The sequence below is a fragment of the Oncorhynchus kisutch genome, linkage group LG13 (genome assembly GCF_002021735.2).
Source record: "Oncorhynchus kisutch isolate 150728-3 linkage group LG13, Okis_V2, whole genome shotgun sequence".
NCBI classification, from domain to species: domain Eukaryota; kingdom Metazoa; phylum Chordata; class Actinopteri; order Salmoniformes; family Salmonidae; genus Oncorhynchus; species Oncorhynchus kisutch.
In genome coordinates, this window is record NC_034186.2 from 6839597 (window position 1) to 6865592 (window position 25996).

At 44.9% G+C, this 25996-nt stretch overlaps 1 protein-coding gene across 1 annotated transcript in view; it reads left to right on the plus strand.

The window, feature by feature from the left end:
• atf6 (activating transcription factor 6) overlaps nt 1–25996 on the plus strand; it is a 151555-nt gene that overhangs the window by 76685 nt on the left and 48874 nt on the right. The window contains exons 8-13 of the mRNA XM_031785467.1: nt 529–714; nt 857–948; nt 1949–2083; nt 11290–11388; nt 13988–14090; nt 23188–23252. Coding sequence (XP_031641327.1) covers nt 529–714; nt 857–948; nt 1949–2083; nt 11290–11388; nt 13988–14090; nt 23188–23252 — 680 coding nt within the window. The remainder of the gene's footprint in view (nt 1–528; nt 715–856; nt 949–1948; nt 2084–11289; nt 11389–13987; nt 14091–23187; nt 23253–25996) is intronic.

Sequence of the window (25996 nt, forward strand, 5' to 3'; positions counted from 1 at the left end):
AGAGGTAAACCCCTGATGTCCTCTTTATGGAGAGGGAAACCCCTGACGTCCTCTTTAGGGAGAGGGGAACCCCTGACGTCCTCTTTAGGGAGAGGGAAACCCCCGACATCCGCTTTAGGGAGAGGTAAACCCCAGACATCCACTTTAGGGAGAGGGAAACCCCCGACATCCGCTTTAGGGAGAGGTAAACCCCTGACGTCCTCTTTAGGGAGAGGGAAACCCCCGACGTCCTCTTTAGGGAGAGGGAAACCCCTGACGTCCTCTTTAGGGAGAGGGAAACCCCTGACGTCCTCTTTAGGGAGAGGTAAACCCCCGACGTCCTCTTTAGGGAGAGGGAAACCCCCAGACATCCACTTTAGGGAGAGGGAAATCGGTGGCCAATAATGGGAGATCAGCTTTGCGGATGACTTCAGCATATATTGATGGTTTAACGACAGATCAGCTGGCGATAATATGGTGGCCATAAATGGTTGCAAATGGTCCCGTATTGGCTAACGTCTCTCTCTTCGTCCCCGCTCTCTCCTCCAGTCGAAGGTGTCCCAGAGGCAGCAGAGGATGATAAAGAACAGGGAGTCAGCGTTTCAGTCCCGTAAGAAGAAGAAGGAGTACCTGCTGACACTGGAGGTCCGTCTCCAGATGGCGCTGTCTGAGAACCAGCTGCTCAAGAACGAGAACGGCACCCTGAAGAGACAGCTGGAGGGACTACTGTCAGAGGTCAGAGTTAGACCACAAATACCTGTCAACTATATAAAACAGTTTAGAGAAAATGTTTTCCGGGCTGGGCTGGGAGTGGATGTGTGATGTAATGATGCGTTTCCTGTGATATAACGTGATGATGCGTTTCCTATTCCTGTAGAACACGGTTCTGAAGACCAGTGCTCCTAAGAGGCGGGCCATTTGTCTCATGGTTGTACTGGTGTTCCTCATGCTCAATGTGGGACCAATGAGGTGAGTTTCTGTGGGACTGAGGTGTGTCTCTGTGGGACCGATGAGGTGAGTCTCTGTGGGACCGATGAGGTGAGTCTCTGTGGGACCGATGAGGTGAGTCTCTGCTGAAAATAAGAATTTGTTCTTAACTGACTTGCCTAGTAAAATAAAGGTAAAAAAAACACAATGTTCTCTCAGTCTGCTACTGAAACAGCAAATTCCTAGTTGGAGTTCAAGGGGCATGATGTGTGAGTCTCTGTGGGACCGATGAGGTGAGTCTCTGCAATGCCTTTAAAAAGGTCAGGGGGAGTGAGCGCGTGTCCACTTCTGGGACTGAGAGAAGGGTATCATATCGTAGCCTGTGTTCCCCAAACAGTTACACCAACACTTCATAAGCGCATGCACACATCATGCCCCTTGAACACAGGAAACGCATCCAACTAGGAATTTGCTGTTTCAGTAGCAGACTGAGAGAACATTGTTTTTTTTACCTTTATTTTACTAGGCAAGTCAGTTAAGAACAAATTCTTATTTTCAATGACAACCTAGGAACAGTGGGTTAACTGCCTGTTCAGGGGCAGAACGACAGATTTGTACCTCGTCAGCTCGGGGGTTTGAACTTGCAACCTTCCGGTTACTAGTCCAACGCTCTAACCACTAGGCTACCCTGCCGCCCCATTTTGAATGTGACTCTTGAGTCTTTAGAGGAACACTGTTGGGGCCGTCCATTGGAATGTAAAATAGCCACCATATGGGGCCAGATGGCATGAAATGATGAGACACATGGAGGTCAGAGTTGAGATTCTGCTGTTGCTTTTGAGACTGAATCTCTTTGGGCCACTGGATGTTAGGCTCATTGATTTCAGCCTTCTTTACTCAGGGGTTTTTGATCATGTCTTTCTTTCTCTGTCTCCCTCTTTCTCTCTCTCTCCATCTCTCTTCTACCCTCCTCTCCCACCCTCCTCTCCCCTTCCCTATCTCTCCCCTTCTCCCATCCTCTCCCTGTCCCGTCCTGCTTCAGTTTTTTTGAAGGTGGCCGTGGCTCTAAACTTCAGGCTGGCTCCATGCACAGCGGCAGACATCTGCTGGGCTTCTCCCAAGAGACAGACACCCCGGTGGGCCCCGAATCCCTCCAGACCACCCCTCCGACCCACAGGTAATGACCTAACTCAGTATCACCACAGACCTGGCTGTGGCGGGCGTGCTGCATGTCATAAACCTGCCTCCCCTTCGCTCTGCACTTTAACTATGTTTATACTGCACACACACACACACACGGCAGTGTACGTCAGTGTTGTCCAGGTCAGGATATTCTGAACACCCGCTCACTTAACCCGGAAGCAAGCTGCACAATTGTGTCGGAAGAAACACCGTTCTACTGACAATTGAAGTCAGCTTGCAGGCGCCCGGCCCACCACAAGGAGTCGCTAGAGCGCGATGAGCCAAGTAAAGCCCCCCCTAACCCCAGGCGACGCTGGGCCAATTGTGCGCCGCCCTATGAGACTCCCGGTCACGGCCGGTAATAACACTGGGGATCGAACCCCAGGCTGAAGTGACGTCGCAACACTAAGATGCAGTGCCTTAGACTGTTTTTCTATCTCAGTTCCGTGGACCAGGGCCAGAACATGGGACGTTGTTGTCTTGTTCCACTGTAAGATGACCATGGTGGGTCTGGACTGGAGAGGTAGAGACTGGGTTGGGTTGACCTGGACTGGAGAGGTAGAGACTGGGTTGGGCTGACCTGGACTGGAGAGGTAGAGACTGGGTTGGGTTGACCTGGACTGGAGAGGTAGAGACTGGGTTGGGTTGACCTGGACTGGAGAGGTAGAGACTGGGTTGGGTTGACCTGGACTGGAGAGGTAGAGACTGGGTTGGGTTGACCTGGACTGGAGAGGTAGAGACTGGGTTGGGTTGACCTGGACTGGAGAGGTAGAGACTGGGTTGGGTTGACCTGGACTGGAGAGGTAGAGACTGGGTTGGGTTGACCTGGACTGGAGAGGTAGAGACTGGGTTGGGTTGACCTGGACTGGAGAGGTAGAGACTGGGTTAGGTTGACCTGGACTGGAGAGGTAGAGACTGGGTTGGGTTGACCTGGACTGGAGAGGTAGAGACTGGGTTGGGTTGACCTGGACTGGAGAGGTAGAGACTGGGTTGGGCTGACCTGGACTGGAGAGGGGGAGGAAGATGCTGGGTTGGGTTGACCTGGACTGGAGAGGTAGATGCTGGGTTGGGCTGACCTGGACTGGAGAGGTAGAGACTGGTTTGGGTTGACCTGGACTGGAGAGGTAGAGACTGGGTTGGGTTGACCTGGACTGGAGAGGTAGAGACTGGGTTGGGTTGACCTGGACTGGAGAGGTAGAGACTGGGTTGGGTTGACCTGGACTGGAGAGGTAGAGACTGGGTTGGGTTGACCTGGACAAGGAGAGGTAGAGACTGGGTTGGGCTGACCTGGACTGGAGAGGGGGAGGAAGATGCTGGGTTGGGTTGACCTGGACTGGAGAGGTAGATGCTGGGTTGGGCTGACCTGGACTGGAGAGGTAGAGACTGGTTTGGGTTGACCTGGACTGGAGAGGTAGAGACTGGGTTGGGTTGACCTGGACTGGAGAGGTAGAGACTGGGTTGGGTTGACCTGGACTGGAGAGGTAGAGACTGGGTTGGGTTGACCTGGACAAGGAGAGGTAGAGACTGGGTTGGGCTGACCTGGACTGGAGAGGTAGAGACTGGGTTGGGCTGACCTGGACTGGAGAGGTAGAGACTGGGTTGGGCTGACCTGGACTGGAGAGGTAGAGACTGGTTTGGGTTGACCTGGACTGGAGAGGGGGAGGAAGATGCTGGGTTGGGTTGACCTGGACTGGAGAGGTAGATGCTGGGTTAGGTTGACCTGGGCTAAAGAGGGGGGTAGGTAGAGGTTGAGGCTGGGTTTGGGGGATAGGAGGCAGTGCATTTACTAGTTAGGGTTTGTTGTACGGAGGGGTTATCAATATTTTTGGGAAACGCGACACCGGTCCTTGGGCCTCATTTGTAAATTACTTCAATAACTTGCGGCTTTGATGTGTCCACACAGAACATGAAACATGACATAATACAGAACATTGATAGACAAGAACAGCTTGAGGACAGAACTACACATATGTAATAAACAGTGCATTCGGAAAGTATTTCAGACCCCTTCACTTTTTCCACATTTTATTACATTACCGACTCATTCTAAAATGGATTAAAGAAAGTGTCCTCATTCTACACACGATGCCCCATAATGACATCACAATACCCCATAATGACATCACGATGCCCCATAATGACATCACAATACCCCATAATGACATCACAATACCCCATAATGACAAAGCCAAAACACGTTTTTAGAAATTTTTGCAAATGTATTTAAAAAATGTAAAACAGAAATACCTTATTTACATAACTATTCAGAACCTTTGATATGAGACTCTAAATTGAGTTCAGGTGCGTCCTGTTTCTATTGATCATCCTTGAGATGTTTCTACAACTTGATTGGTCCACCTGTGGTAAATTCAATTGATTGGACATGATTTGGAAAGACACACACCTGTCTGTATAAGGTCCCACAGTTGACAGAGCGTGTCTAGGGCTGTTATGTGACTGTATTACTGCCACACCGGAGGTCACAAGCACGGATTGCAGTCACATTCCACGTGACCGTTTAGTCACTGTAGGCTTCGCCAAGCTCTGATGCTGCTGATGGTCATTAGTAGCCTACCAAATCTGCTAAATGCCTGGTCCTCAGCACTCTATTGTCCCTCTAATCACTCAGACATCAATACAAATGTTTTCGAAAATCTAATCAAACACTTGTTGAGCTCATGTTGCACAACATTTCTATAGGCTATGCAATTGCGTGAGAAAACAAGGTGATGGCCTCTATTAAAAAGAGGAGAATCCCATCAGCTTTGATAGGCTAGGCTTACTATATTTATTTCGGCAGTGGTTAGAGCGTTGGGCAGGTAGCCTAGTGGTTAGAGCGTTGGGTAGGTAGCCTAGTGGTTAGAGCGTTGGGCAGGTTGCCTAGAGGTTAGAGCGTTGGGCAGGTAGCCTAGTGGTTAGAGCGATGGGCAGGTAGCCTAGTGGTTAGAGCGTTGGGCAGGTAGCCCAGAGGTTAGAGCGTTGGGCCGGTAGCCCAGAGGTTAGAGCGTTGGGCCAGTATCAAAAGGTTGCCAGAGCAAATCCCTCATCTGACAAGGTAAAAATCTGTCGTTCTGCCCCTGAGCAAGGCCGTCAACCCACTGTTCCTAGGCCATCATTGTAAATAAGAATTAGTTCTTAACTGACTTGCCTAGTTAAATAAATAAAAAATAAAATGCATAAATAAATAAAAATATTTCAAATTTTTCCTAATCTTAAGCACATTGCTTGTCTTTACAACAGGAGTATAGCCTACCTGGCTGGCAAGAAAATGAACCACTGGGAAAAGCGTTGTCTCTTCGCTGTGTATTTGATCCCCCTGCCCCTGCTTTGAGACAGGTGCATGATAATGGTCCATTCTAAATCAAAACTAATTTCACACATATTGGGTTGGGTTGGTTGGGTTGTGTTTCGGAGGACGCATGGCTTTCGACCTTCATCTCTCCCGAGCCCGTACGGGAGTTGTAGCGATGAGACAAGATAGTAACTACTAACAATTGGATAACACAAAATTGGGGAGAAAAGGGAGTAAAAAATAAATAAATAGATTAAGTTTATCTAATTTTCCAAGCTGTTTAAAGGCACAGTCAACTTAGTGTATGTAAACTTCTGACCCACTGGAATTGTGATACAGTGAATTACAAGTGAAATAATCTGTCTGTAAACAATTGTTGGAAGAATTACTTGTGTCATGCACAAAGTAGATGTCCTAACCGACTTGACAAAACTAAAGTTTGTTCACAAGAAGTGTGTGGAGTGGTTAAAAAACAAGTTTAAATGACTCCAACCTAAGTGTATGTAAATTTCCGACTTCAACTGTATGTAAAGAACAAGATTAAATCAGGGATTGTCTCATGGGTGTCAATATTAGCCTATCACTTGTGAATGATATATTATTACTGGTGAACGATGCCCAGCTTGCGTGCAATAAGGCAAGAAGCACATTAAACCGCTTTAAATCTTGTCTGCTAAATGAACTAGTGTAGCCCGCAGCCATTTGGCTTAGCCAGATCAGGGCCTAACATTAGGACATCTGTTATTCTGTATTCTGTTCTTCTGAAATACATTTTCTTCATGTTTCTTTAGACCTGTCTAAAATAAATCATGGATTAGAGAGAGAGAAAGACGGAGAGAGAGACCTAAAAGAGAGAGAGAGACCTAAAAGAGAGAGAGAGACCTAAAAGAGAGAGAGAGACCTAAAAGAGAGAGAGACCTAAAAGAGAGAGAGAGACCTAAAGAGAGAGAGAGACCTAAAAGAGAGAGAGAGACCTAAAGAGAGAGAGACCTAAAGAGAGAGAGAGACCTAAAAGAGAGAGAGAGACCTAAAAGAGAGAGACCTAAAAGAGAGAGAGAGACCTAAAAGAGGAGAGACCTAAAAGAGAGAGAGAGACCTAAAGAGAGAGAGACCTAAAAGAGAGAGAGAGACCTAAAAGAGAGAGAGAGACCTAAAAGAGAGAGAGAGCCTAAAAGGAGAGAGAGACCTAAAAGAGAGAGAGAGACCTAAAAGAGAGAGAGAGACCTAAAAGAGAGAGAGAGACCTAAAGAGAGAGAGAGACCTAAAAGAGAGAGAGAGACCTAAAAGAGAGAGAGGGACCTAAAGAGAGAGAGAGACCTAAAAGAGAGAGAGAGACCTAAAGAGAGAGAGAGACCTAAAAGAGAGAGAGACCTAAAAGAAGAGAGAGACCTAAGAGAAGAGAGAGACCTAGAGAGAGAGACCTAGAGAGAGAGAGACCTAGAGAGAGAGAGACCTAGAGAGAGAGAGACCTAGAGAGAGAGAGAGAGACCTAGAGAGAGAGAGACCTAAAAGAGAGAGAGAGACCTAAAAGAGAGAGAGAGACCTAAAAGAGAGAGAGAGACCTAAAAGAGAGAGAGAGACCTAAAAGAGAAAGACCTAAAAGAGAGAGCGAGACCTAGAGAGAGAGAGACCTAAAAGAGAGAGAGAGACCTAGAGAGAGAGAGACCTAGAGAGAGAGACCTAAAAGAGAAAGACCTAAAAGAGAGAGAGAGACCTAGAGAGAGAGAGACCTAAAAGAGAGAGAGAGACCTAGAGAGAGACCTAGAGAGAGAGAGACCTAAAAGAGAGAGAGAGACCTAAAAGAGAAAGACCTAAAGAGAGAGAGAGACCTAAAAGAGAGAGAGAGACCTAGAGAGAGATAGAGAAAGAAGAGGTTCTCATCTAGATGACAGAGGCTGAATGTTGTTTAGATACAGACATACATAGCTGACATGTGTGACCCAGCTGGTCTCTCTTGAGAATGCCTACATATTGTGCCACCACTTCTGTCACTATCAACCTGCTCTGCTGAAGGCCTACATGGTTCAAACTTGGCATCACAGCTATTTGGCATAGTCAGATCTCAGAGTATACTATTCTGTTCTTCTGAAGTACATTTTCTTCATATCATGTTTCTTTAGACCTGTCTAAAATAAATAATGGATTTATTGTGAAGGTGTTGGCTTTATTACGTGGATTTTGTTCAACTTTTTTTAAATGTTCCGAAGTTCTGCACCAATGTCTTGTAGGCTGTGTGTGGAAGCCAGGAGATGCTAAATGTGTTTGTTAATTAACGGTCAATTACCGTGAGACCGGCAGTTATTTTCTTGACAATCACCGGCTGCCGTAATGTCATGACCGCCACAGCCCTAGTGAGCATACACAGCCCTAGTGAGCATACACAGCCCTAGTGAGCATACACAGCCCAGTGAGCATACACAGCCCTAGTGAGCATACACAGCCCCAGTGAGCATACACAGCCCCAGTGAGCATACACAGCCCCAGTGAGCATACACAGCCCTAGTGAGCATACACAGCCCTAGTGAGCATACACAGCCCCAGTGAGCATACACAGCCCCAGTGAGCATACACAGCCCCAGTGAGCATACACAGCCCCAGTGAGCATACACAGCCCCAGTGAGCATACACAGCCCCAGTGAGCATACACAGCCCCAGTGAGCATACACAGCCCCAGTGAGCATACACAGCCCTAGTGAGCATACACAGCCCCAGTGAGCATACACAGCCCCAGTGAGCATACACAGCCCCAGTGAGCATACACAGCCCTAGTGAGCATACACAGCCCTAGTGAGCATACACAGCCCTAGTGAGCATACACAGCCCTAGTGAGCATACACAGCCCTAGTGAGCATACACAGCCCCAGTGAGCATACACAGCCCCAGTGAGCATACACAGCCCCAGTGAGCATACACAGCCCCAGTGAGCATACACAGCCCCAGTGAGCATACACAGCCCTAGTGAGCATACACAGCCCTAGTGAGCATACACAGCCCTAGTGAGCATACACAGCCCTAGTGAGCATACACAGCCCCAGTGAGCATACACAGCCCCAGTGAGCATACACAGCCCCAGTGAGCATACACAGCCCTAGTGAGCATACACAGCCCTAGTGAGCATACACCGCCCTAGTGAGCATACACAGCCCTATGCATGTCGGAGCAAAAAACCAACCAGCTGTTTGTGGAAACCCCTGCTAGCTGAATAGCTAGGTTAGTAGCTAGCTACGGCAAACAACTTCAGACCTGCTTCTACACCTGCATTGCTTGCTGTCTGGGGTTTTAGGCTGGGTTTCTGTACAGCACTTTGAGATATCAGCTGATGTACGTGTCCTGTCTGGCGGAACCGTTGGCAGACCAGACTGTCGAGAAACTGGATCCACCGAGACGAGGCCTAGTGCACGTTAGCTAAGATGGATGGACAGAAAGACTGATGGGGGGGGGGGTAGGTGGAGTTCTGTCGGTCGTCGTCGTGGGTAACGGGCCCGACTCTGCAGGTGGACAGTTAAAACATCATCCATTCCTAACCACTGACTGCCTGAGTCACCAGGAATTCTCATAGAATTATCGTTGAATCTCTAGCCATTTTAATGTGTTTTTTAAAGACATGAAGCTGCATGGATTAGACCTTTATATGGAGCTTAACATTAGAGGCACAGTGATGAAAACAGATGGAGGAATTTAGAAGATCCATACTATAGAAACCCATTCATCTGTTACCGCCAACTAAGACCTTCCTTCAAGACCTCTCTGTGGGACAACTACTTCTCCAAGCATCTGTCCCCAATACGCTGGCCTGCCTCCCTTCCTGCCTCCCCCCTCTCTCTCTCCATCCCTGCCTCCCCCCTCCCTCTCTCTCCATCCCTGCCTCCCCCCTCCCTCTCTCTCTATCCCTGCCTCCCCCCTCCCTCTCTCTCTCTATCCCTGCCTCCCCCTCCCTCTCTCTCTCTCTATCCCTGCCTCCCCCCTCTCTCTCTCTCTCCATCCCTGCCTCCCCCCTCCCTCTCTCTCTCCATCCCTGCCTCCCTCCCTCCCTCCCTCTCTCTCTCCATCCCTGCCTCCCCCCACCCTCCCTCTCTCTATCCCTGCCTCCCCCCTCCCTCTCTCTCTCCATCCCTGCCTCTCCCCTCCCTCTCTCTCTCTATCCCTGCCTCCCCCCTCCCTCTCTCTCTCTATCCCTGCCTCCCCCCTCCCTCCCTCTCTCTCTCCATCCCTGCCTCCCCCCTCCCTCCCTCTCTCTCTCCATCCCTGCCCTCCCTCCCTCCCTCTCTCTCTCCATCCCTGCCTCCCTCCCTCCCTCTCTCTCTCCATCCCTGCCTCCCCCCTCCCTCTCTCTCTCCATCCCTGCCTCCCCCCTCCCTCCCTCTCTCTCTCCATCCCTGCCTCCCCCCTCCCTCCCTCTCTCTATCCCTGCCTCCCCCTCCCTCCCTCTCTCTATCCCTGCCTCCCCCCACCCTCCCTCTCTCTCTCCATCCCTGCCTCCCCCCTCCCTCCCTCCCTCTCTCTATCCCTGCCTCCCTTCCTACCTCCCTCTCTCTATCCCTGCCTCCCCCCTCCCTCTCTCTCTCCATCCCTGCCTCCCTCCCTCTCTCTATCCCTGCCTCCCCCCTCCCTCTCTCTCTCCATCCCTGCCTCCCCCCTCCCTCTCTCTCTCCATCCCTGCCTCCCCCCTCCCTCCCTCTCTCTATCCCTGCCTCCCTTCCTACCTCCCTCTCTCTATCCCTGCCTCCCCCCTCCCTCTCTCTCTCCATCCCTGCCTCCCTGCCTCCCTCCCTCTCTCTATCCCTGCCTCCCCCCTCCCTCTCTCTCTCCATCCCTGCCTCCCCCCTCCCTCCCTCTCTCCATCCCTGCCTCCCTCCCTCCCTCCCTCTCTCTCTCTATCCCTGCCTCCTCCCTCCCTCCCTCTCTCCATCCCTGCCTCCCTCCCTCCCTCTCTCTCTCCATCCCTGCCTCCCTCCCTCTCTCTATCCCTGCCTCCCTCCCTCTCTCTATCCCTGCCTCCCTCCCTCTCTCTATCCCTGCCTCCCTTCCCCCCTCCCTCTCTCTCTCCATCCCTGCCTCCCTGCCTCCCTCCCTCTCTCTATCCCTGCCTCCCCCCCTCCCTCTCTCTCTCCATCCCTGCCTCCCCCCTCCCTCCCTCTCTCCATCCCTGCCTCCCTCCCTCCCTCTCTCTCTCTATCCCTGCCTCCCCCCTCCCTCCCTCTCTCTATCCCTGCCTCCCTTCCTACCTCCCGGTGTTATGGAAGTTTTCTTTGTCTTGGTTGTGATATTCTGTGAGTGTTTAGTCTGGCCCCCTGTTCCATTCCATTATTTAGGCTCCGCCCCCTCGCCGTATTTCAACTCGCGAGTCGTCGAGTTTGCACTTTTCCCTCGTCTTTTCTCTGTGCCAGAGCTCGGTGTCAGCAGAAGCTCATCTCAGAGTTCTGTTATTGTCAGCCTGATCCCCAAGGTATCCCTGATATTCCCCAGCCTGTGACAGACTGCGGACACATTGTATTGAACAGATCAGCACTTCCTGGATGGTACGACTCATCATTTTAAAGTCTTCAGACGTAAACGCACGCCCACCGCCAGCTCTGCACGTGTCACTGTTTCACAGCCTCGTTTGGCATACTGTACGTGCAGATATCATTTAACATGGGATTAATGACCTCCATGTTGAAGAGTTGAGAGTGTCATTTGGACTCTTAGCTACACTACTCTGTGGGTAGCCTCAGGGCTCCGCGTGGCCTTGGTAGGCAGAGGCAGTGCCATCTTGGTTCCAGTCACTACCTCACAGTGGGGAATCTCACCTGTATCCAAGAATAGTTTGTTTTTTGCCGCCAAAGTAAAATAAATCTGAACTTTTCTCTCATTGTTCTCCCTCTCTCTCTCTGTCTCCCTCCGTCCGTCCGTCCGTCTGTCTGTCTTAGTTCGGAGGACAAGGCTTTGATGGTGGTGAAGAAGGATCCTCTGTTCTTCGGACCTCCTCCTCCCTGTCTGCCGCCTGTCAACAGGACCAAATGCCTCAGGTCAGTTCTACACGCTGTTCCACTCTGCCCTAGGGTTTCACTCTGCCCTAGGGTTACACTCTGCCCTAGGGTTACACTCTGCCCTAGGGTTACACTCTGTTCCACTCTGCCCTAGGGTTACACTCTGTTCCACTCAGCCCTAGGGTTACACTCTGCCCTAGGGTTACACTCTGCCCTAGGGTTACACGCTGTTTCACTCTGCCCTAGGGTTACACTCAGTTTCACTCTGCCCTAGAGTTACACTATGCCCTAGGGTTACACTCTGCCCTAGGGTTACACTCTGCCCTAGGGTTTCACTCTGCCCTAGGGTTACACTCTGCCCTGGGGTTACACTCTGCCCTAGGGTTACACGCTGTTTCACTCTGCCCTAGGGTTACACCCTGCCCTAGGGTTACACTCTGCCCTAGGGTTACACTCTGCCCTAGGGTTACACTCTGTTTCACTCTGCCCTAGGGTTACACTCTGCCCTAGGGTTACACTCTGCCCTAGGGTTACACTCTGTTTCACTCTGCCCTAGGGTTACACTCTGCCCTAGGGTTACACTCTGTCCTAGGGTTTCACTCTGCCCTAGGGTTACACTCTGCCCTGGGGTTAAACTCTGCCCTAGGGTTACACGCTGTTTCACTCTGCCCTAGGGTTATACTCTGTTTCACTCTGCCCTAGGGTTACACTCTGCCCTAGGGTTACACTCTGACCTAGGGTTACACTCTGACCTAGGGTTACACTCTGCCCTGGGGTTACACTCTGCCCTGGGGTTACACTCTGCCCTAGGGTTACACTCTGCCCTAGGGTTACACTCTGCCCCAGGGTTACACTCTGCCCTAGGGTTACACTCTGTTTCACTCTGCCCTAGGGTTACACTCTGCCCTAGGGTTACACTCTGCCCTAGGGTTACACTCTGTTTCACTCTGCCCTAGGGTTACACTCTGTTTCACTCTGCCCTAGGGTTACACTCTGCCCTGGGGTTACACTCTGTTCCACTCTGCCCTACGGTTCCACTCTGCGCTAGGGTTACACTCTGCCCTGGGGTTACACTCTGTTTCACTCTGCCCTAGGGTTACACTCTGCCCTAGGGTTACACTCTGTTTCACTCTGCCCTAGGGTTACACTCTGCCCTAGAGTTACACTCTGCCCTAGGGTTACACTCTGCCCTAGGGTTACACTCTGTTTCACTCTGCCCTAGAGTTACACTCTGTTTCACTCTGCCCTAGAGTTACTCTGCCCTAGGGTTACACTCTGCCCTAGGGTTACACTCTGTTTCACTCTGCCCTAGGGTTACACTCTGCCCTAGTGTTACACTCTGTTTCACTCTGCCCTAGGGTTACACTCTGCCCTAGGGTTACACTCTGTTCCACTCTGCCCTAGGTTTACACTCTGCCCTAGGGTTACACTCTGCCCTAGGGTTACACTCTGTTTCACTCTGCCCTAGAGTTACACTCTGTTTCACTCTGCCCTAGAGTTACTCTGCCCTAGGGTTACACTCTGCCCTAGGGTTACACTCTGTTTCACTCTGCCCTAGGGTTACACTCTGCCCTAGTGTTACACTCTGTTTCACTCTGCCCTAGGGTTACACTCTGCCCTAGGGTTACACTCTGTTCCACTCTGCCCTAGGTTTACACTCTGCCCTAGGGTTACACTCTGCCCTAGGGTTACACTCTGTTTCACTCTGCCCTAGGGTTACACTCTGCCCTAGGGTTACACTCTGCCCTAGGGTTACACTGTGTTTCACTCTGCCCAAGGGTTACACTCTGTTTCACTCTGCCCTAGGGTTACACTCTGCCCTGGGGTTACACTCTGTTTCACTCTGCCCTAGGTTTACACTCTGTTTCACTCTGCCATAGGGTTACACTCTGCCCTAGGGTTACACTCTGCCCTAGGGTTACACGCTGTTTCACTCTGCCCTAGGGTTACACTCTGCCCTAGAGTTACACTCTGTTTCACTCTGCCCTAGGGGCAACTTTTACGAAAGTTTCCAGAATTTTGCAACCCTACTTAGTCCCATCTCTAGTTCCTCCACATTGGGCCATAAGACTATGTACGCCTTTTAAATAACGACATCTTAACCACAAGATTTAGTAAAGCAATGTCCATATCTGATTCAGGTGAATTAATATCTTTCCTGGGTCTTTTTCAATAGGCTCAGTTTACGAGCGTTCAGAAAAATATCGGTTCTGGAGGTTCAGCATATGGACTCCATGTGGACTCTCTTCAATTCACTGCAGCAAATTGGCTCCCAAGCTTTACTGAACAATTAATCAGACCTAGTGTTTCTTTACATGTCATAAAGATATGCTTTCATCCTGAATCCATTTAGTTGGGTTTTAATTATTGTCTTATTGTTGGCTTTAATTTGAGAGAGAATTTTATAAATTAAAGTGTTGTATTATGATTATTATTATTAGTATCTCAAAGTGCTACAGTGGCTGAATTAAAACCAAATCCAAGATATAGACAGAGTAGGGACTTTATAGGCTTTAGATGGAGAAACCTATCACAGCAAAGCAGAGGGGGGGACAGCCAACCAGATCTCTTCCCGTCTACGGAGTGCACACGTATGTGGAAATGTCTAAATGACTTGACTCTGTGATTTGATTGACAGGTTGAACCATGAGCTGCGAGGCTGGGTCCATCGACATGAGGTGGAGCGGACCAAGACCAGACGCATGAGCAACAGCCAACACCGAGCAAACAGGACTATCCCTGTACGCACAGTACTGATGCATCTAGTAAAGCAGCACCCTACACACACACACATATAATAAACTAAGATTTTCAAACTGTACAATAATCAATCTGTTATGTTACTCCAGTTTAATAACCGATCTGTTATGTTACTCCAGTTTAATAATCGATCTGTTATGTTACTCCAGTTTAATAATCGATCTGTTATGTTACTCCAGTTTAATAATCGATCTGTTATGTTATGTTACTCCAGTTTAATAATCGATCTGTTATGTTACTCCAGTTTAATAACCGATCTGTTATGTTACTCCCGTTTAATAACCGATCTGTTATGTTACTCCAGTTTAATAATCGATCTGTTATGTTATGTTACTCCAGTTTAATAATCGATCTGTTATGTTACTCCAGTTTAATAACCGATCTGTTATGTTACTCCCGTTTAATAACCGATCTGTTATGTTACTCCAGTTTAATAACCGATCTGTTATGTTATGTTACTCCAGTTTAATAACCGATCTGTTATGTTACTCCAGTTTAATAATCGAGCCGTTATGTTACTCCAGTTTAATAATCGAGCCGTTATGTTACTCCAGTTTAATAATCGAGCTGTTATGTTACTCCAGTTTAATAACCGATCTGTTATGTTACTCCCGTTTAATAACCGATCTGTTATGTTACTCCAGTTTAATAACCGATCTGTTATGTTACTCCAGTTTAATAACCGATCTGTTATGTTATGTTACTCCAGTTTAATAACCGATCTGTTATGTTATGTTACTCCAGTTTAATAACCGATCTGTTATGTTATGTTACTCCAGTTTAATAACCGATCTGTTATGTTACTCCAGTTTAATAATCGAGCTGTTATGTTACTCCAGTTTAATAACCGATCTGTTATGTTATGTTACTCCAGTTTAATAACCGATCTGTTATGTTATGTTACTCCAGTTTAATAATCGAGCTGTTATGTTACTCCAGTTTAATAACCGATCTGTTATGTTACTCCAGTTTAATAATCGAGCTGTTATGTTACTCCAGTTTAATAACCGATCTGTTATGTTATGTTACTCCAGTTTAATAACCGATCTGTTATGTTACAACAGTTTAATAACCGATCTGTTATGTTATGTTACTCCAGTTTAATAATCGAGCTGTTATGTTACTCCAGTTTAATAACCGATCTGTTATGTTACTCCAGTTTAATAATCGAGCTGTTATGTTACTCCAGTTTAATAATCGATCTGTTATGTTACTCCAGTTTAATAGCCGATCTGTTATGTTACTCCAGTTTAATAACCGATCTGTTATGTTACTCCAGTTTAATAACCGATCTGTTATGTTATGTTACTCCAGTTTAATAACCGATCTGTTATGTTATGTTACTCCAGTTTAATAACCGATCTGTTATGTTACAACAGTTTAATAACCGATCTGTTATGTTACTCCAGTTTAATAATCGAGCTGTTATGTTACTCCAGTTTAATAACCGATCTGTTATGTTACTCCAGTTTAATAATCGAGCTGTTATGTTACTCCAGTTTAATAACCGATCTGTTATGTTATGTTACTCCAGTTTAATAACCGATCTGTTATGTTACAACAGTTTAATAACCGATCTGTTATGTTATGTTACTCCAGTTTAATAATCGAGCTGTTATGTTACTCCAGTTTAATAACCGATCTGTTATGTTACTCCAGTTTAATAATCGAGCTGTTATGTTACTCCAGTTTAATAATCAATCTGTTATGTTACTCCAGTTTAATAGCCGATCTGTTATGTTACTCCAGTTTAATAACCGATCTGTTATGTTATGTTACTCCAGTTTAATAACCGATCTGTAATGTTATGTTACTCCAGTTTAATAACCGATCTGTTATGTTACAACAGTTTAATAACCGATCTGTTATGTTATGTTACTCCAGTTTAATAATCGAGCTGTTATGTTACTCCAGTTTAATAATCGATCTGTTATGTTACTCCAGTTTAATAGCCGAGCTGTTATGTTACTCCAGTTTAATAACCGATCTGTTATGTTATGTTACTCCAGTTTAATAACCGATCTGTTATGTTATGTTACTCCAGTTTAATAACCGATCTGTTATGTTACTCCAGTTTAATAATCGAGCGGTTATGTTACTCCAGTTTAATAACCGATCTGTTATGTTATGTTACTCCAGTTTAATAACCGATCTGTTATGTTATGTTACTCCAGTTTAATAATCGAGCTGTTATGTTACTCCAGTTTAATAACCGATCTGTTATGTTACTCCAGTTTAATAATCGAGCTGTTATGTTACTCCAGTTTAATAACCGATCTGTTATGTTATGTTACTCCAGTTTAATAACCGATCTGTTATGCTATGTTACTCCAGTTTAATAACCGATCTGTTATGTTACAACAGTTTAATAACCGATCTGTTATGTTATGTTACTCCAGTTTAATAATCGAGCTGTTATGTTACTCCAGTTTAATAACCGATCTGTTATGTTACTCCAGTTTAATAATCGAGCTGTTATGTTACTCCAGTTTAATAATCGATCTGTTATGTTACTCCAGTTTAATAGCCGATCTGTTATGTTACTCCAGTTTAATAATCGAGCCGTTATGTTACTCCAGTTTAATAATCGAGCCGTTATGTTACTCCAGTTTAATAATCGAGCTGTTATGTTACTCCAGTTTAATAATCGAGCTGTTATGTTACTCCAGTTTAATAATCGATCTGTTATGTTACTCCAGTTTAATAACCGATCTGTTATGTTACTCCCGTTTAATAACCGATCTGTTATGTTACTCCAGTTTAATAACCGATCTGTTATGTTATGTTACTCCAGTTTAATAACCGATCTGTTATGTTATGTTACTCCAGTTTAATAATCGAGCTGTTATGTTACTCCAGTTTAATAACCGATCTGTTATGTTACTCCAGTTTAATAATCGAGCTGTTATGTTACTCCAGTTTAATAACCGATCTGTTATGTTATGTTACTCCAGTTTAATAACCGATCTGTTATGTTATGTTACTCCAGTTTAATAATCGAGCTGTTATGTTACTCCAGTTTAATAACCGATCTGTTATGTTACTCCAGTTTAATAATCGAGCTGTTATGTTACTCCAGTTTAATAATCGATCTGTTATGTTACTCCAGTTTAATAGCCGATCTGTTATGTTACTCCAGTTTAATAACCGATCTGTTATGTTACTCCAGTTTAATAACCGATCTGTTATGTTATGTTACTCCAGTTTAATAACTGATCTGTTATGTTATGTTACTCCAGTTTAATAACCGATCTGTTATGTTACAACAGTTTAATAACCGATCTGTTATGTTACTCCAGTTTAATAATCGAGCTGTTATGTTACTCCAGTTTAATAACCGATCTGTTATGTTACTCCAGTTTAATAATCGAGCTGTTATGTTACTCCAGTTTAATAACCGATCTGTTATGTTATGTTACTCCAGTTTAATAACCGATCTGTTATGTTACAACAGTTTAATAACCGATCTGTTATGTTATGTTACTCCAGTTTAATAATCGAGCTGTTATGTTACTCCAGTTTAATAACCGATCTGTTATGTTACTCCAGTTTAATAATCGAGCTGTTATGTTACTCCAGTTTAATAGCCGATCTGTTATGTTACTCCAGTTTAATAACCGATCGGTTATGTTACTCCAGTTTAATAACCGATCTGTTATGTTATGTTACTCCAGTTTAATAACCGATCTGTTATGTTATGTTACTCCAGTTTAATAACCGATCTGTTATGTTACAACAGTTTAATAACCGATCTGTTATGTTACAACAGTTTAATAACCGATCTGTTATGTTATGTTACTCCAGTTTAATAATCGAGCTGTTATGTTACTCCAGTTTAATAACCGATCTGTTATGTTACAACAGTTTAATAACCGATCTGTTATGTTACTCCAGTTTAATAATCGAGCTGTTATGTTACTCCAGTTTAATAACCGATCTGTTATGTTACTCCAGTTTAATAATCGATCTGTTATGTTACTCCAGTTTAATAACCGATCTGTTATGTTATGTTACTCCAGTTTAATAACCGATCTGTTATGTTATGTTACTCCAGTTTAATAACCGATCTGTTATGTTACAACAGTTTAATAACCGATCTGTTATGTTATGTTACTCCAGTTTAATAATCGAGCTGTTATGTTACTCCAGTTTAATAACCGATCTGTTATGTTACTCCAGTTTAATAATCGAGCTGTTATGTTACTCCAGTTTAATAATCGATCTGTTATGTTACTCCAGTTTAATAGCCGATCTGTTATGTTACTCCAGTTTAATAACCGATCTGTTATGTTATGTTACTCCAGTTTAATAACCGATCTGTTATGCTATGTTACTCCAGTTTAATAACCGATCTGTTATGTTACAACAGTTTAATAACCGATCTGTTATGTTATGTTACTCCAGTTTAATAATCGAGCTGTTATGTTACTCCAGTTTAATAACCGATCTGTTATGTTACTCCAGTTTAATAATCGAGCTGTTATGTTACTCCAGTTTAATAACCGATCTGTTATGTTATGTTACTCCAGTTTAATAACCGAGCCGTTATGTTACTCCAGTTTAATAATCGAGCCGTTATGTTACTCCAGTTTAATAATCGAGCCGTTATGTTACTCCAGTTTAATAATCGAGCTGTTATGTTACTCCAGTTTAATAATCGAGCTGTTATGTTACTCCAGTTTAATAATCGAGCTGTTATGTTACTCCAGTTTAATAACCGATCTGTTATGTTACTCCAGTTTAATAACCGATCTGTTATGTTACTCCAGTTTAATAACCGATCTGTTATGTTATGTTACTCCAGTTTAATAATCGAGCTGTTATGTTACTCCAGTTTAATAATCGACCTGTTATGTTACGCCAGTTCATGCTTTAAATTCTTAGGTCTTTTGGATCTCTCCTCTACCCTGCCACACTCTCTGCCTCTCTTCCTCCCCTCTCCTCCTCCCCTCTCCCTCTCTCTTCATGGGAATGAACCTAATCCAGCAGTCTTGGGAAAGTAAACACAACTGTTAGAGGAAGGATTTTAGTAATCACTTTCACCTCTGCTCTCTCTCTCCCTCTTTGTTTAGAAGAATGAACAAAGCCCTCATCTAAACAGTCTTATGTCTGCTGATGACGGGTGGATGTGTTATCCCATGACAGTCCAATACTCCAGTTCCCACTCTCTCCAGTCCACACAGGCACTGTGTCAGAGAAGATGAGGATATATTTTCCCAGGACCCCTATAGACTTCTTGGGTTCTTGTGATTCCAACATGTTGAAGGATTCCAATACAGAACAGCACCACTCTACGCTGTGTTTTTAGGAGTGGGCAGGTCCACTACTCAGTGTTTGTTTATTGGACAGATGTAGAGGTGGAAAGATTGAGGACAGTTTGTTTGTTTATTGGACAGGACATTAGTAGACTATCATGATTCAGTTTCAAGAAAGGATTTGTACTTGTGTTAATGTTCTGTGAAGCTAGGAGGTTAGCTAATTGAAGTAATATTGATAGTATGTAATGTGAAGCTAGGAGCTTAGCTAATTGAAGATCTATTGATAGTTTGTAATGTGAAGCTAGGAGGTTAGCTAATTGAAGTAATATTGATAGTTTGTAATGTGACGCTAGGAGGTTAGCTAATTGAAGTAATATTGATAGTTTGTAATGTGAAGCTAGGAGGTTAGCTAATTGAAGTAATATTGATAGTTTGTCATGTGAAGCTAGGAGGTTAGCTAATTGAAGTAATATTGATAGTTTGTATTGTGAAGCTAGGAGGTTAGCTAATTGAAGTAATATTGATAGTTTGTCATGTGAAGCTAGGAGGTTAGCTAATTGAAGTAATATTGATAGTTTGTAATGTGAAGATAGGAGGTTAGCTAATTGAAGTAATATTGATAGTTTGTAATGTGAAGCTAGGAGGTTAGCTAATTGAAGTAATATTGATAGTTTGTAATGTGAAGCTAGGAGGTTAGCTAATTGAAATAATATTGATAGTTTGTAATGTGAAGCTAGGAGGTTAGCTAATTGAAATAATATTGATAGTTTGTAATGTGAAGCTAGGAGGTTAGCTAATTGAAGTAATATTGATAGTTTGTCATGTGAAGCTAGGAGGTTAGCTAATTGAAGATATATTGATAGTTTGTATTGTGAAGCTAGGAGGTTAGCTAATTGAAGTAATATTGATAGTTTGTAATGTGAAGCTAGGAGGTTAGCTAATTGAAGTAATATTGATAGTTTGTCGTGTGAAGCAGGTAAAGTGAACTGTTCAACAAGAAACCTGTGGTTTAGTTAAGTCAGAATGACTGAGTGAGTTTCTACTGAAAGGAAACAGTTGAGTTGTTCAGCAATGAGCTGCACCTCTGTTTCCCCTGTATTTACCATACACAGCCCCCTGAAACATGACACACCCCTGTTTTCCCATACACAGCCCCCTGAAACATGACACACCCCTGTTTTCCCATACACAGCCCCCTGAAACATGACACACCCCTGTTTTCCCATACACAGCCCCCTGAAACATGACACACCCCTGTTTTCCCATACACAGCCCCCTGAAACAGGACACACCCCTGTTTTCCCATACACAGCCCCCTGAAACATGACACACCCCTGTTTTCCCATACACAGCCCCCTGAAACATGACACACCCCTGTTTTCCCTGTATTTACCATACACAGCCCCCTGAAACATGACACACCCCTGTTTTCCCTGTATTTATCATACACAGCCCCCTGACCCACCATGACTACTTGGAAAGGTCTTAGCAGCCCAGTTGAATCGAAACAACATTAGCATTGTTGGTTTAATTTCTACTCATTCAAATAAATGATCGTACAGACATGTTTTTTAGTTTTGAGTCATTTGTTTGGGAGGTATTCACAGCTAGCTGTTTCCCTAAGGCCTTGGTTTTAAGGTTTTAATGAGAACCATCCATTAAGCCAAGCCCAGGAGGGCCCAGCTATGCTCCCACAAGAAAAACACTTGAGTTATGCCTGGAGTGATGTCATTTGTCTGGGGGAAACTGTGTGGCTGGCATGGCCCCTGAGGTAGCGGTGGTCTGTGACTTGGGCTGTGTTTACACAGGAAGCCCGATTCTGATCTTTTGCCCAATTATTGGCAAAAGATGTGATCTGATTTGTCAAAAGACCAATTAGTGGCAAAAGATGTGATCTGATTTGTCAAAAGACCAATTAGTGGCAAAAGATGTGATCTGATTGGTCAAAAGACTAATTAGTGGCACAAAAAAAATCTGAATTGGGCTGCCTGTGTAAACACAGTCTTGGTGATGTGACGTCTTCCTGAAAGGGATAGAGAGTCACCCAGCTCTCTGCTGGAAAAAAAGAGGCCAGGGAGCTTGTCATTGACTGTGTGGGATGAAAACACATACACACCTGGACATATACTGTACCAACATACATATACTGTACCAACATACATATACTGTACCAACATACATACACACCTGGACCTATACTGTACCAACATACATACACACCTGGACATATACTGTACCAACATACATACACACCTGGACATATACTGTACCAACATACATACACACCTGGACCTATACTGTACCAACATACATACACACCTGGACCTATACTGTACCAACATACATACACACCTGGACCTATACTGTACCAACATACATACACACCTGGATCTATACTGTACCAACATACATACATACACACCTGGACCTATACTGTACCAACATACATACATACACACCTGGACCTATACTGTACCAACATACATACATACACACCTGGACCTATACTGTACCAACATACATACATACACACCTGGACCTATACTGTACCAACATACATACATACACACCTGGACCTATACTGTACCAACATACACAGCCAACAAATTTATCTCCAGTAGTTTTCACTTCTTAATTAAAATGTTCTAACCACTAACTAACTGTCTCTCTCTGTCTCTCTCCTCTCTCTCGGTCTCCTCTGTCTCCTTCTCTCTCCCCCTGTCTTTGTCTCTCTCTCCTCTCTCTCGGTCTCCTCTGTCTTTGTCTCTCTCTCCTCTCTCTCGGTCTCCTCTGTCTTTGTCTCTCTCTTCTCTCTCTCTCTCTCTCTCTCCTCTGTCTCTGTCTCTCTCCTCTCTCTCTGTCTCTCTCCTCTCTCTCGGTCTCCTCTGTCTCGGTCTCCTCTGTCTCCTTCTCTCTCCTCCTGTCTTTGTCTCTCTCTCCTCTCTCTCGGTCTCCTCTGTCTTTGTCTCTCTCTCTCTCCTCTCTCTCGGTCTCCTCTGTCTTTGTCTCCTCTGTCTCCTTCTCTCTCCTCCTGTCTTTGTCTCTCTCTCCTCTCTCTCGGTCTCCTCTGTCTTTGTCTCTCTCTCCTCTCTCTCGGTCTCCTCTGTCTTTGTCTCTCTCTCCTCTCTCTCGGTCTCCTCTGTCTTTGTCTCTCTCTCCTCTCTCTCGGTCTCCTCTGTCTTTGTCTCTCTCTCCTCTCTCTCGGTCTCCTCTGTCTTTGTCTCTCTCTCCTCTCTCTCGGTCTCCTCTGTCTTTGTCTCTCTCTCCTCTCTCTCGGTCTCCTCTGTCTTTGTCTCTCTCTTCTCTCTCGGTCTCCTCTGTCTTTGTCTCTCTCCTCTCTCTCGGTCTCCTCTGTCTTTGTCTCTCTCTCCTCTCTCTCGGTCTCCTCTGTCTTTGTCTCTCTCTTCTCTCTCGGTCTCCTCTGTCTTTGTCTCTCTCTCTCTCTCCTCTCTCTCGGTCTCCTCTGTCTTTGTCTCTCTCTCTCTCTCCTCTCTCTCGGTCTCCTCTGTCTTTGTCTCCTCTGTCTCCTTCTCTCTCCTCCTGTCTTTGTCTCTCTCTCCTCTCTCTCGGTCTCCTCTGTCTTTGTCTCTCTCTCTCTCTCTCCTCTCTCTCGGTCTCCTCTGTCTTTGTCTCTCTCTGTCTCTCTCCTCTCTGTCTCTCTCCTCTCTCTCGGTCTCCTCTGTCTCTCTCTCCTCTCTCTCGGTCTCCTCTGTCTCGGTCTCCTCTGTCTCCTTCTCTCTCCTCCTGTCTTTGTCTCTCTCTTCTCTCTCCTCTGTCTCTCTCTCCTCTCTCTCTCTCCTCTCTCTGTCTCTCCATACAGAAAGATGATAAGAAGGCTGAGGTGTCCCAGGTCCTAACAGTCCAGTACACTGACTCCACAGAGAAGTGAGTGGAGGAGTGTGTATATACAAAATATATATGATTTCTAGATGTATGTCATGTTTGCCTTATTCCAGTGTTTAGACTGTCAGTCTGCCTGGGAGTATCTATCAGATGTCTTTACTGCGTCAGTCTGCCTGGGAGTATCTATCAGATGTCTCTACTGTGTCAGTCTGCCTGGGGGTATCTATCAGATGTCTTTACTGCGTCAGTCTGCCTGGGAGTATCTATCTGATGTCTTTACTGCGTCAGTCTGCCTGGGAGTATCTGTCAGATGTCTTTAATGCGTCAGTCTGCCTGGGAGTATCTGTCAGATGTCTTTACTGCGTCAGTCTGCCTGGGAGTATCTATAATATGTCTTTACTGCGTCAGTCTGCCTGGGAGTATCTATCAGATGTCTTTACTGCGTCAGTCTGCCTGGGAGTATCTATCAGATGTCTTTACTACATCAGTCTGCCTGGGAGTATCTATCAGATGTCTTTACTGCGTCAGTCTGCCTGGGAGTATCTATCAGATGTCTTTACTGCATCAGTCTGCCTGGGAGTATCTATCAGATGTCTCTACTGTATCAGTCTGCCTGGGAGTATCTATCAGATGTCTCTACTGTGTCAGTCTGCCTGGGAGTATCTATCAGATGTCTTTACTACATCAGTCTGCCTGGGAGTATCTATCAGATGTCTCTACTACATCAGTCTGCCTGGGAGTATCTATCAGATGTCTTTACTGCGTCAGTCTGCCTGGGAGTATCTATCAGATGTCTCTACTACGTCAGTCTGACTGGGAGTATCTATCAGATGTCTCTACTACGTCAGTCTGCCTGGGAGTATCTATCAGATGGCTCTACTACATCGGTCTGCCTGGGAGTATCTATCAGATGTCTCTACTGCGTCAGTCTGCCTGGGAGTATCTGTCAGATGTCTTTACTGCGTCAGTCTGCCTGGGAGTATCTGTCAGATGTCTTTACTGCGTCAGTCTGCCTGGGAGTATCTATCAGATGTCTTTACTGCGTCAGTCTGCCTGGGAGTATATCAGATGTCTACTACGTCAGTCTGCCTGGGAGTATCTATCAGATGTCTCTACTACATCAGTCTGCCTGGGAGTATATCAGATGTCTCTACTGCGTCAGTCTGCCTGGGAGTATATCAGATGTCTCTACTACATCAGTCTGCCTGGGAGTATCTATGGCTTTTTGACTTACACTCTTAGATCTGCCTTATTGGACGTTCGAGTTTTTGGCCTCGCAAAGCTTTTCCCATTTATAAATCCGATTTTATAAAATAGCTTTCAACTTTTCAGGACACCATACAACATGAAAAACGGACATATTCACTTGCAGTACAAGTTCTGTTTTTAGTATGAAATGGAAAAATGGAACTATTCTAAATATGACATTTTGTATTTGTTCCCCCGGAGGACTAATGTTTTTGTTCGCGACCATATGTTATTTTGGTCCTACATTTTCCTCGTGCTTTTGACTTTCCCACATTTGAAAATCAAGTTGATGGCCAACCAGACACTCTGGGGCATAGTAGCAGGCCTTGCCAAACCTTTAACCTTGACCCTGACTGTCTGTCATTAAAGTGGGATACAGACTGCAGAGAAGGACCACGTTTACATGCTCACAGTTTTCCCGGATAGTAGCTCATATCACGCTATCACCTTTTTGATATCCCGCTCACAAGTATCCCTGTTGCCATGAATAAACAGAATATTCTTCATTTAAATTCATTAGGGTTAAATGGAGTAGTAACTGAAATATGGTCACTGATTGTAGGCCCATAACCTCTCACATGTAATATAGTATTAACTCATGAAGCAGAATTATGCATTTCTTGAAGTAAAATTATACCATTTTTTTGTAAACATTTTTTGTCTCGAGAAATACGATTTCTTTCTTTCAGCATCTCTTGAGAAAACACGTGCTGTGCTGTGCATATAACTGTTATATTTGACACTATTATGAAAGCAGACAGTATTTCAACCACAAAATATGTACCCAAGACAAACTGAAGTCTTATCAGAAACATGTTTCATAGTTTTCTCAGCTTTTCATTTCCTTAAAAACTGGTCAAACTGATGACGTTTTGGACATTTTGCTTTGGGAACAATCTTTCTACTGTTTTGAAATGTATTGTATTTTCTCCCCGGTCCCTAAACGAAACAGACAACTTTGCCGGTGTAAACTAGATTACTAATGCATTCATTCTATCTATGTAAGACATTCAGTTAAGGAAGTTAACCCACTGTTCCCCGGTAGGCCGTCATTGAAAATAAGAATTTGTTTTTAACTGACTTGCCTAGTTAAATAAAGGTAAAATTAAAATAAAATTCAGCTGAGCCCTAGTTTATTTAGTCTTCTGGGGCAACAAGTTAGGATAGAAAAGCTGCGTGTATCAAACTATAGTTGACAAACAAATGGCCTATGTCGTAAATGATAGTAATATGGCCTACCAAATGTCGTAAATTATAGTAATATGGCCTACCAAATGTTGTAAATTATAGTAATATGGCCTACCAAATGTCGTAAATTATAATATGGCCTACCAAATGTCATAAATTATAGTAATATGGCCTACTAAATGTCGTAAATTATAGTAATATGGCCTACCAAATGTCGTAAATTATATGGCCTACCAACTGTCATAAATTATATGGCCTACCAAATGTCATAAATTATATGGCCTACCAAATGTCATAAATTATATGGCCTACCAAATGTCATAAATTATATGGCCTACCAACTGTCGTAA